Here is an 11508-nt window from a genome sequence, read left to right as displayed (position 1 = left end):
GTTCCCTTCTTCAGTGATAGCATGGGCCAGAATAGTTCTAACACGGTTAGTAGCTCCCAAAGCAGTACACATTTTGAGTCAGAAAATGATTTATTATCGTGGTACGACAAAAAAGCGCTGAAACTGGTCAGTACCCCGGAGTTGGTGTCTTATAAAGGCAATATAGACGGCAAGCCTCTGGATGCGGCGCTGAATAGAAAAGAGTTGATGAGGGTGTTGCGTCTTCAAAATGCAAATGAGGCGGTGGAAGGGCTCCTTTTCAACTGCGTTCAGACTTTGGCCAACTTCCCTTTAATAAAGGACTGTTACGAGAACGTCACATACATGGGCGTTTTGAAAAGCTGTGTACTGCTAAACAAAAATCGGTGCTTGGAATACGTACAGGACAAGCGCTATAATCACACGAAGCTCGTGTACATATCCCTGGCCTTGAACAAGGCAGTGAAGGAGATGTCGTCCCTCCCGAACTCCAATGATTCTCTGGACGCACCCAAAGTGATCGCAACCTTCAATAACGTGGCGGAAGAAGAGCTCGTGGTGCCCGCAGAAACAATGCTGGAGTTTCTGACTCTGATGCTCACAATGTCGAAGGCTACTGTCATCAAGAACTCGAGGCTGGACGTCAATATCAGCGAGAAATGGGACTCGTTCAAGACTTGTGCATTGAGCATACTGCGAACAATGAACACAGACATTCTAACTTCACAGGATGCCTTGAAAAATGTTATATCGTACACACAGTTTCAGAACGTTATATCTTCCGTGTGCCCAAATTTGCTCGTACCCTTAGAATGCCTCATGGAGCATGTTTTGTTCTTGAACAGAGACCTTGTTGATTTAGAGGCGTCAAAACCCCTGATACCCCAGTCGAAGCTTGTGACGGAACCGCTACTGGCACAGCTCGCAACTGTTTGGCCAAGAGAGCTTGTTTTCTCTAGGCTTCAAAAGTTGTACGTTGGAAGGGATAGCGGATTTTCAATGCGATCCTTCCAAGCAAAGGCCTTCAAATGGATGGCACCATCGATTTTGCTTGTTCAAGGCTCAAGAATCCCGGACGACCAAGATTACGCAAAGAACAAAAACCAGCGTTACAAAAAGTTCCTAGATGAGTACCCACGGTTGAAAGACGAAGACCAACATATTCTTCCAGCTTTATCTGGTAAGAGAAAGCTTCTATTTGCAATATTAATTAATGAGCCATGGAAGGTCACAAATTCAGAGCTTTTCGGTGACATCAAAACTACAATAGTGCAGCTATCGCCAATTCAAGAGGTTTACAAAGCCAGTAAACCTGGAAATGTGTACTTCAATACCTTGGGTGGCGGAATAGGGATAGGCAGCCCTCAACCTATCATAAAGTCTAGTGGTGTCAAATTTGTGCCAGGAAATGTCTCGCTTACAATCGATCCCAACTTGGAATTCGCAGCGTTCAGAAACGTTGGTTTTGGCGGAAGCATAGCTCCTTCTAATACTCCTACCAGTGAGCATAAGTTTTTGATACAGGATATTGAAACATGGGGCTGCGGAGGCGAAAAGGAGTTAGAAGAGCAAATGAAGAATTGGGAATGGGAAGAGGCTGAGGCCCAGCGCCGGCAACGCATAAACCTAAAAAGCGTAAACGATGACAGGGCACTTTTGGAACTTGCTGGTTTGGTCGGGCAGAACCAAAGCGGTGGTTCTGTTTAAAAAACGAAAATCTACCGTAATTAACCTATTTTACAAGTTCATTAAACTGATGAAGGCTACGCCACATTATTTACTTATTTCTTTGACTTGGTCTTCTTGATAAGCTTTTTCTTGATATGCTTTTTGACTTTGGTCTTCCGTTTTTCCCTTTTGGCCTCTTTGGCATCGGTTTTCCGTTGTTTCTTTGAATCTTTATCTTCGTGCTTTTTCCCCTTAATCTCTTTAGATTTCTCGAGCCACTCTTCTTCGTCTGAACTCTCTCCACTTTCGTCATCTCCATCGTCGTCCTCGCTTCCACTTCCGCTTTCGTTGTAATCTTCATCTTCACTGACTTCTTCGTCGCTTGATGAGGACAGTTCGTATTGCTCGGAGGCAGTAAAGTTACTGGCAACCTTTTGATTATCGTGAGCAATAAGGCTCTTTAGCAGGTCGAACTTTCCTAGCGTAAACCTATCAAAGTCTCGCTCTTCAAGACCGCCAAGATTCCTCACCAAGTGGAGGGACCTAAAAACCTCATCTTCCGCCTCATCTTCGGGGCCAGATTTGGGGCGTAGCGTTTTAGCAACATACTGCCTCAGGTCTTCGGCATTCGTGTATTCGCCCTCGAATTTTTCAAGCTTGTCTGAAATAACAAACTGGAAGATAGCTCTTTCTGGGAAGATGTCGATCGACATACGCTCGAAGTAGCTGTTAATGTTTTTGATATCCATCCTGAGAAAGTCCAAACTCATAGGGTGTTCAGGCTGTACGCTTTGAGAGACATCAATGACATAAAGTTTTTGGTTGTGAACAATAGTGTTGTACTCAGACAAGTCTGCATGCACTAGCTGACAGCATTGGTAGAGCAACCGAATGTATGCCACCATCGTATGGTAGTAATACAATGTTTCGTCGCGATCCTTGTAAGGAAAGTCTTTCAGCTTAGGCGAAGCAAAGCCGTCTCCACGGTTCAAAAACTCCATAACAAGCACGTTGGACTTGACCTCAATAGGCTCAGGGGCGGGGACTACACCACTTTGGTAAATTCGCTTCAAGTTTCTGAACTCCTTCTCGGCCCAGATTTTGATCATTTTCCTTGGGTTATGCTGAGAGCGCGAGTTCCGGAACCGAAACTCGCCATCGACATATCGCTCGCGATCTTTGAAAACCAGAATGGATGTCTTGTAGATTTTGATTGCATACTCGCGTCTCTCCCCCTGATTGGGCAGGACCTTCTGCTCTTCTTCAGATGATTTAGCGCCATACCCTGCGAAGGCATGGTAGACATTGGCTTCTTTCCCTGTGCTTAAGCACCCGTTGAACTCGGAGATAACTCCTCTGCTCTTTAAGGCTTGTAGAAATCGCATGGTCCTAGGGTCTAGGACGTTCTCCACAGTAGCTCTGTTGGCCTTATCTTTGCTCGTTTTTGCTCTGGTGACCGAGAGTTCATCAGTCTTGATGTTGTGAGCGTGTTTATCAAGGATTTGGGTGTTGATATGGTCCCTGTCAGCCCCATGTTTCTCATGCAAGCTTAGCTTGCCCAAACCATCTTCTAGGCTCATTTTACAGTGGTCTCGCGCTGGTGCAGTGGCTCTGGAACTTCTTTTCAAGTCGCGCTTGACAGGGAAACGTATGGCGATGAGCTTCTTGAAATTTTTTACGAGTAAGTTAGTGATCTCGATACCGCGCTCAACACACTCAGACAATATATACGCCATATCTGACAGAATGCAACGCGATATGCTACAGCTCCCGCAAGTACGTACATATTTATGCTCCTAGCTGCCATGGGCAGTCCACAGGTCTCGCGCACTCCTCTAACACTTTCTGCAGTCATTTTTGGGTGTCTTCCCGCTCTACATGGGCGTCGAGATAGGCCTCGGAATAACCATACTTAACAAGTGCAGTGGGTTCTACGGGATTCTAGGGCTCCTTACGGGTCACCAGCTGGACTTTATGCAATGGGTTCTTTACCTTACTTCCGTTTTCACTCTCGTCGTATATTCCCTAGGGCTCACGACCGTTTACAAGCCCAAGCTGCAGACCTATGCTTTCGTGCTCCTCACATTCACCGCCGACACACTAATAACGTGCTTTTTCACCCTGTGGTTTAGCGGAATGTGGTTTGCGGCAAAGGAGTCCGAGCTCTCAGACCCCTCGTCGGCCACTCAGCAGACCAGCGGTGGAATCAGTTCCGGTTCGAAGCTCTTGACTGCAAGAGGGGAGACTCTTAGCTCCCAAAGTGCCTCACAAGCAACAGAATACTTCTTCACTATCTTAGTGTCTCTTATAGCCTTGGTTTCGCGCTTCTACTTTAACTTCATCATTCTAGCGTTCGTCCAGCGACTTTTCCGTCATCCTAAATATTTGGTTGATCAAGATGATGTTGACCAAGACTTGAAGCACAAAAAACTGTGGCAAAGATGGTGGATACGCGCTGAAAATTGGAGCTACAGGGTGTGCCATCATTACTTGGCATAACTACAGCTACTGCGATGCTCTGTGACTTCATTTATTTTTCAAGGTTCATGTGCAGCCAGTAGCGCAAAGAAAAGTCCATTTGGAAGAATCCTTGCAGGACCGCAACCAATGCCAACCGGCTTTGCGCTTGAGAGATTAAGTGATTAAGTGACTATATGGACGTTCAACTTTGATAGATTGTTGCACCCTTGAGAAGAGCTTTGATTGAGTTTCGCTGTTTTTTCAAAACGAACGTCAACGCAATACTTGACAAACCTTGGAGGAATGACCACAGTCTTGAAAAAATGCACAGCAACAGCGAAACTGAACACGGGTGCACAAATACCGCTTCTTGGTTTGGGAACCTGGAGATCGACTAAAGAAAATGGCTACAACGCGACACTAGCTGCTATAAAGGCAGGTTACCGGCACATAGACATAGCTGCTGTCTGCATGAACGAGCAAGTTGTTGGCAGGGCTATCCGAGACTCTGGCGTACCCCGGGAAGAGCTTTTCGTCACTACCAAACTGTGGTGCACACAGCATCGCGACCCTAAGACAGCGCTCAGTCAGTCTTTGAAAAGGCTGGGGCTAGACTATGTGGACCTTTACATGATGCATTGGCCTGTAGCCTTTAGGTCGGAACAAGTCAAACACACCAACTACATGCTCATTCCTAAAAGGAAGGACGGTCAGCCAGACGTGGATGAAGGTTGGGACTATGTGAAAACTTGGGAGCTAATGCAAGAATTGCCTGCGACTGGAAAGACAAATGCCCTCGGAGTGGCCAACTTCTCTGTCTCGCAACTGAAGAAGCTGATAGATTCACCGGGGAACAAAATAGTCCCAGCTGCAAGCCAGTTGGAAACTCACCCCTTTTTACCCCAGAACAAAATGCTCTCGTTTTGCAAGAAAAACAACATTCTCATGGAAGCCTATTCCCCTCTTGGATCCGAGGGCGCCCCTCTCTTGGATGAACCTGTTGTGAGAGAAATTTCCAAAAAGCTTCATGTCGAACCGGCTCAGCTACTTGTAAGCTGGGGCCTGCAAAGGGGCCACGCCGTTCTTGTCAAGTCCAAGACTCCTTCGCGGATCGAAGCCAATCTTCACACGTTTGACATCCCTGAGGGTGATTTGAGGAGAATCAACGAGCTCGCGCAAGAAAGGGGCACTAAAAGAATCCACAATCCAACCTGGTTCTCGTTCGAAGAATGATGCAATGTATCCTGTGCTATTTTATGAAAGTATGTCGTTAAATATGAATCTCAATGAGATATGAATGGTCGCTTATCTTCTCGATTGAAAGCGAAATTGGGGTTCGTCATCACTGTCGTCACTTTCATGTTGGACAGTATTTCTTAGCGAAGCGACTCTTGGTACCCTGCGCTCGTCGGGCTGCAGGCTTTGATCCGCATCTTCAAGCCTTGATGGAACTTGAGAGACATTATTGCTATAGCACGCCACTTGTGGTTGCGAGTCGTCCTCATCAACTACAAAAAGCTCTTGATTGCGTTCTGGGCTCCTCTCCTCAACTCTGCGATTGTCAGTCTCGTTAAATAGAGAATTTGCCTGTGAGTTGGCGGCACGCTGGCTTTGAAAAGCAAACGCTGGTCCATTCTCAACCTCTACTCCCAACAAAGCCAAATTTCCGGGGGATGCTGTTAGATTAGATTGTTCCGCGGCAGCATGCTGTTGGCAAGCGTCGCCAAATCCATCATCTGCGCTATTATTCCTGGTACCGTCATAAGGACAAAGTGACACATAATCTCTGGTTATGAGGTAAGCTTTATTCCTAACAGCATCAGTGATATTATCTGGGCTGCTTCTAGAAGAATGTGATGGCCACAATTTCACAAACTTTTTGAAATTCTTTCTCCTAGCCCACTGTGGGTTCGTCAATATGCGTTGATTAGAATTCTCAGGTACTTCACTTGGCCTTCTCATCAAGTCCACCTTTTCTACAGAAGCAAGGTTGTCGAGCTTATTAATGGCTTCTTCTGTAAGCTCCTCACTCCCAACATCAGCCATGTTTTTTTTTAGTCTGTGAACTTCATGTTGTTTAGCTTCTTGGAAAGCCTGTATGAGAGACCTGGGGCGCTTGATAGCTTGTACCTCAGTATCAGCATGGCTAATGTTACCTTCAACTTTGGCCTCATTTGAGAGCGTACGTGAGCTTTTGAGTTCGTTCTTATGTATAGAAGGGAAAGTCACGGTGCGCGCATCTTTAGCAGAATTAACCAACGTTTTGTTCCTCTCGTCCGTATGCGTAGATTCGTCCTCCTTTGAGATTACTGAATGAGCCGCTGAGTGATTTAAAGGTTCAGAACCAATCTGGACATCTTCTTGATGTATTGGGGTCTCAGAGAAAGTTGTTGTTGAATTGTTTCCAGCAGAATGCAGAGTATTCTTTTCTTCACGGGGCTTTTTAGACAAAGGATGAACTTCTGGATTTGTGTGCACGCCCAAGCCCTCTTGAAGCTCAAGATTTTGCTCTTTTGCGGGAGTAGAAACTTGCTCCAACTTTTGTGAGAGAGAAGATCCCCCACCGAAAAACGCAAGACTATTTAGTGGCTGAATTTGTCTGTTTGCTCTTTTCCGCTTGTTCCGCAAGTTAGGAGCGTCGGCGACTATATCAGCAAGCACCTGGGAGCCCGCAATGCTTCCTCCCGCTGAGTTTTCTTCCAAAGCCTTTTCTTGCGGTACTCGGTCTAGCAAACTCAGTATATCGTTTTTAAGAACTGCATCAACAATATCATTCACATCACGAGTTTTAAAGCCCAAACTTCGTGCCTTGTTTTTGAGTAGCTTGGCTTCCTGGATATGCATAGAGTTGTTTTGCTCCGAAGCAAGCGCAGGTGCTTCTTCGATGAGGTGTATCAGAATAACCACGTTCTCTGACTTGATTTGCTTTTCTATAAAGGTACCAAGGTTGGATACGTCACCGCATAGCCACAAATTTCCAGAGCCTGCGTCAATAATACTCTTGTAAATGGCGAATGTCTTTTGGTTAGTGACCACGAAGTTCAACCCTTTGAAAGCTGCATCTTTAGTCTGAAGTTCTAAAAACGGAGCGTTTTTTAAAGTAATCTGTTCCCATTTAGCATCGAAGTCGATTTGCGTGTCTGCGAATTGTGAAACAAAGTCACCAATGAAGCCCTCACACATAATGGGTATTTTTTTAACTAGCGCAAACAAGCAGTTTCCGTGCGACTTCTGGTGTTCTTTGATGATCTGAACACTGGTTTTGGAAGTGAGAGAATTAGTAACTTGTATGTCATAGAGCGATAGATGATTTTTCAAGCTCTCTGTAATAGCTAGGTCGTGTGGTATTTTCCAAATTGCCGGTTCATAAGTGACTGTACCTTTCACGGGCCCTGCTCCCATTTCCAGTGCGACACTTTGATCAGCACCGAACTCCAACATTTGGTCCATCTTCACGTTATCCCCACCAATTTTGGTAAGCTTTCCCGCATTTAGGACTTCGAGCTTTGAATTTTGCCTGACCTCCAGCTGGACATGTTTTCTTGATATACTTTTATCGCCTTTAATTTGAAGAGGGCTCTTAACCGAGCGCCCAACGACATATTGAGTGCCCTTTTTTAGGCAGCAAGAAACTCTGATTTCTGAGCCAGTTTCATCGATATACTGGTATCGCAGAATCCACATAAGGATCTCATACAGAATGATGTTTGAACGTTACGTTGGATCACTAAAAAGAGCATGCGATATTAGACCTTGGAATGCGCGTCACGTGGTGTGAGGTCGATCCGAGGGTGCATCTCGTCTTTGGGTCATTTATTGAACACTTCGGTTCCTTGGATTACACGCATCTATTGAGCTGAGGTAAGGCGCTGCTTTCACCAACAATAGCTTTCTCCTTGATATTCTTGTGCTTTTTTTTTGGTACAACTACAAGTGAGCATTCGAGCAGCGTTTTCCGATTTAGCACGGAGTATACCACAGGTTTCAAAGTTGAACTATAATTCTTTTGGGCTTCCTATTCGGTTTTCAATTATAAAATGCTGTTTGCAAATTAGTGAAGGTCAAGGACTTCAGGAATTCTAGCTTTGGTTGATAAATTTAAACGCATGACGCCGCCGTCTTTGGTCCTGCAGACGTCAAGTATTTCCCATCAAGTACTTTAAGACCAATCTTCTTTTAGTTATCACGAATATATACTGAACATAACTGCCTTGGGCATCTCCGTCATAGGTTTAAGACCTCTGAGGTACGCTTTTGACCTAACAGAAATTCGTTAATACAAGGACAGGGAGACACCAAAAGAAAACCCTGGTTTTTGAATGTCCTGGCCTCTATTTGTTAACGGAAAGGCATATGTGAGATCCATATTGGCAAGAGAGCTTTTATAGAGCAGCGAAACTCCAGAACTTGCGGCGCACGAGAATTGGGTTGGCTTTTTGTTCTGGACGTCACCAGCATTAAAGAAAAACTGAAGCCTTAGAGGTGAGTTAGCTGGGGTGTTTGGGAGTTTGAATGAGGATGCCAGGCCCAGTTTGTAGAAAAGTTTACCACCATGCTGCCCGACAGAATTTCTTTCAAAGCCCTTAAGCGAGGACATACCACCTAGGTAAAATTTATCGATGTGATGCACTAGGCTGGAGGACTTGCCTGCTGAGAAAATGCCTCCACATGCTAATTCAAGCGAATTAATAATCTTGTTGCCAAAGAATGCTCGGTGTGCTTCAAAATCAACCGCGAGCTTATCGAAGCCTTCGTTTTGGGAAACAGCGGTGCCTGCCTTTTTGTCAAAGCTTTCAGAGAGCACATACTCATTGTTGATAGAAAACTTTAGGCCGGAAGCTGGAAACAAACCAAAGAACTTTCTGTTATCCACCAAAAGCTGTGAAACAAAGCTGTTTTTCACAAATGGCGCGTCAAACTGTCGAATGGCTTCAGAGGCTTCTTTACGGACTTCATCCAAGTTTCTTGCGACGACGGAAAATCCGTTATACAAAACAGGTGCCAAGCCTGTCTTGATGTTGACCCACTGTTTTTGCACACCAACATTGACCGATACTTGTTTCTGGCGATGCTGGTCCCTCTTCTCAATAAAAGGTTGACCATTCAGGTCAATGTTAGCGTAGTTGGCGTCGAAGACCGCTTTAACGGATGGATTTTTTTGCAATGGGATCAACAACTTGGCCTCTAGAACCTTTTCATCAAAGGTTGATTGGAAAGGCTGATATGCAAGCTTACCCTGTAGCGTCAATACTTCTGCTTTGCCAAAATTATTGATGACAGAATAGCGGCCGCCCATCGATGATAGGGTGTCGCCTGTAAAAGACGTCAAGGATGCCCTGTTAAGATTTATGGGGGTTAAGCGTATACGAGCAATAGTTGGAATAGGCATCTCTAGGGCGTAGCCTTTGACGAGATCTTTTGGCAAGGACTGGAGCTCGTCGCTTGAAACTTCGTTGTCTAACGAAATCTTCACATCGCGAAACAGGCCTGTATAAATAAGCTTCTTCTTGATTTCAGCAAAATTGCTCAGAGATTGGTCAAGCGTCTGTAAGGGCTGCACCAATACGGGCTCTAGGACAGAGTTGTAAACCGTGTTAGATAGAGGACTGCTGCCGTTGTCTCCATCGACCGAAATCGAGGTAAAGTAAAGAGGCTTCAGCGAAGACCGCTGGACAACGCTCGATTCAGAACCCTTTTGGAGTTCTTTTGAAAAGTCAGAGAGATCCATTGAGGCCGACTTTCTTTGCTGCTTCGGAAAAGATAGAGTTAGGAGTTTTTAAGTTAATCCTAAAATAAGGTAAAATACAATATTTATTTTTGATTGGTTGTGACAGAATAGCTAGAATTTAAACAAACCGCGTTGAAGGCCATGTCCAGCCGACTATCAAAACTAGCTTTGGGCATGCGCGGGTTTTGGCTTAGGTGACTCTTTTGCTGTCGAGGGAGTTTCAATTTTTCGCAGCCGAAGCTCTAATTGCTTGGTAAGAGTTAATTTAAAACTCACAGCTTCTGTTGGAGTCTTTTCAACATAAGGAGTAATTGTCTGGCAAAGCCGTTTCACCAGGTGTCGAAACCACTGAACAGAGATATTGGCATTGTAGTTGTATTTCTTTTTGAGCAAGCTCAGATTTCGGTTATTGAACTTTTGATATAGTTCCTGTCTAGTATAACACTCGAAGGAACTCAATTGATGGTAGTACGGGTCTCTCAATCCTATCAAAAGGTCTGTTGAGGGTACCAATGAGGTTTGCACCCACATGCGGAGGAGCTTCCGACGATGGAACGCGCTCTTAACTTTCAGTCCAGTCGTGCACTTGATCTCGGTGTAGCTGCGTTTTGCAGGATTGAAGCAATCCATCTCGGCCTTGAATAGAAGTTTGATATTTTTGCTTATTTTCCCCTGCACTAAAGAGTAGAAGGCAGACTTGGGCGCACCCGGTTGTGTTTCAGTCACCAAGTCTTCAAGTTCAAATCCAGTGTAGCATATCCTTCTTATGTTCGATTCCGAAGAGTAAATGCCATCATCCTTCTTTTGAAATTGCTTGTCAGGGAAAATGTGGAGGTACCCGTTGATGTATTTAACGTTGAAGTGGACATCTTCGTCTGAGAAAGGCGCCATGATGAGGTCAATCAGGTTGTGTCTAGAACACACTATGGTAAAATCGCTACCGGAACTGTAGGGCTTTCCATGGTCCCCCTCCCACTTGTTGAGAAATTCAAACACGCCGCTCATGTCTTCTAGCTGGTTTGGCGTCAAGGGCTGGAAATCGTCATAGTGCTCCAACAAGTCATGCCCAACATAGCTGTTGGTCTTGGCCAGCTTCTTAGTAATGGTGAAGAGCCCTAAGTCTTTTTTAAGATGTGGTGCGCTCTGCTTACGTCCCAGCTCGAACTTGTCAGAGTCGATCCAATGCGTCATCGTGCCAATCTCTTTGACTTCGTCGAAAAAGTGTAGTGGTTCCGCCGGAAAGTGGCTTATGGAGGCACGTTCGAAACCCCTGCAACTTACGCAGGCTTCATCAGGAAGGTCTTCAAGCGAGAGCTTTTCAAAAAGCTTCTGCATCTGTCGTAGTCAGCCAACTTGAATTTCAAGAGTAATAAGTAGTTCTTTTACCATTACTGCTCAAAGAGAAGGCGGCGCGAGCAGAGCTTAAGCGCTCAGGCACAACAAAAGTTACTAAGGCGAGCGCGGCCACCCGGCACAGTATTCTGTTTTAACCTGTAGCTCTTATATATAATGTCACGTCTGATGCTACCAGCTTCTATGTGAGGTCCCCAGAGTAGTCACACATAAAGCTTTGGTAAGAAGGAGCTTACAGTCACATGTGCCGACTGTCAGAGCTATTAGGCATCAAACTATTGAGCCTTGGCGGCGTACAATGATTTGCATAGCACTGCGTG

The 11508-nt window shown here is 45.2% G+C and overlaps 7 protein-coding genes across 7 annotated transcripts; 3 read left to right on the top strand and 4 right to left on the bottom strand.

Annotated features, from left to right (window-relative positions):
- Nucleotides 1–21: 21 nt before the first annotated feature.
- RTC5 (Rtc5p) lies at nucleotides 22–1686 on the top strand (the record flags this gene model as incomplete). The annotated part of the gene is made up of 1 exon (XM_002554841.1): nucleotides 22–1686. One exon carries the CDS (start codon nucleotides 22–24, stop codon nucleotides 1684–1686), a length of 1665 nt encoding a protein of 554 aa, XP_002554887.1.
- Nucleotides 1687–1760: 74 nt separating this feature from the next.
- RIO1 (protein kinase RIO1) lies at nucleotides 1761–3383 on the bottom strand (the record flags this gene model as incomplete). The annotated part of the gene is made up of 1 exon (XM_002554840.1): nucleotides 1761–3383. The coding sequence occupies one exon, from the start codon at nucleotides 3381–3383 to the stop codon at nucleotides 1761–1763; it is 1623 nt and encodes a 540-aa protein (XP_002554886.1).
- Nucleotides 3384–3525: 142 nt separating this feature from the next.
- Nucleotides 3526–4146, top strand: KEI1 (Kei1p; the record flags this gene model as incomplete). The annotated part of the gene is made up of 1 exon (XM_002554839.1): nucleotides 3526–4146. One exon carries the CDS (start codon nucleotides 3526–3528, stop codon nucleotides 4144–4146), a length of 621 nt encoding a protein of 206 aa, XP_002554885.1.
- A 264-nt stretch (nucleotides 4147–4410) lies between these two features.
- Nucleotides 4411–5340, top strand: KLTH0F16060g (KLTH0F16060p; the record flags this gene model as incomplete). The annotated part of the gene is made up of 1 exon (XM_002554838.1): nucleotides 4411–5340. The coding sequence occupies one exon, from the start codon at nucleotides 4411–4413 to the stop codon at nucleotides 5338–5340; it is 930 nt and encodes a 309-aa protein (XP_002554884.1).
- Nucleotides 5341–5412: 72 nt separating this feature from the next.
- XRS2 (Xrs2p) lies at nucleotides 5413–7791 on the bottom strand (the record flags this gene model as incomplete). Its single annotated transcript, XM_002554837.1, has 1 exon — nucleotides 5413–7791. One exon carries the CDS (start codon nucleotides 7789–7791, stop codon nucleotides 5413–5415), a length of 2379 nt encoding a protein of 792 aa, XP_002554883.1.
- A 589-nt stretch (nucleotides 7792–8380) lies between these two features.
- On the bottom strand, nucleotides 8381–9835 carry KLTH0F16016g (KLTH0F16016p; the record flags this gene model as incomplete). Its single annotated transcript, XM_002554836.1, has 1 exon — nucleotides 8381–9835. One exon carries the CDS (start codon nucleotides 9833–9835, stop codon nucleotides 8381–8383), a length of 1455 nt encoding a protein of 484 aa, XP_002554882.1.
- Nucleotides 9836–9997: 162 nt separating this feature from the next.
- DXO1 (Dxo1p) lies at nucleotides 9998–11170 on the bottom strand (the record flags this gene model as incomplete). Its single annotated transcript, XM_002554835.1, has 1 exon — nucleotides 9998–11170. One exon carries the CDS (start codon nucleotides 11168–11170, stop codon nucleotides 9998–10000), a length of 1173 nt encoding a protein of 390 aa, XP_002554881.1.
- Nucleotides 11171–11508: the final 338 nt, after the last annotated feature.

The sequence above is a fragment of the Lachancea thermotolerans genome (genome assembly GCF_000142805.1).
Source record: "Lachancea thermotolerans CBS 6340 chromosome F complete sequence".
Lineage (NCBI taxonomy): Eukaryota > Fungi > Ascomycota > Saccharomycetes > Saccharomycetales > Saccharomycetaceae > Lachancea > Lachancea thermotolerans.
The sequence above is the reverse complement of the archived record's forward strand: the minus strand, read 5'-3'. Positions and strand labels throughout refer to the sequence as shown.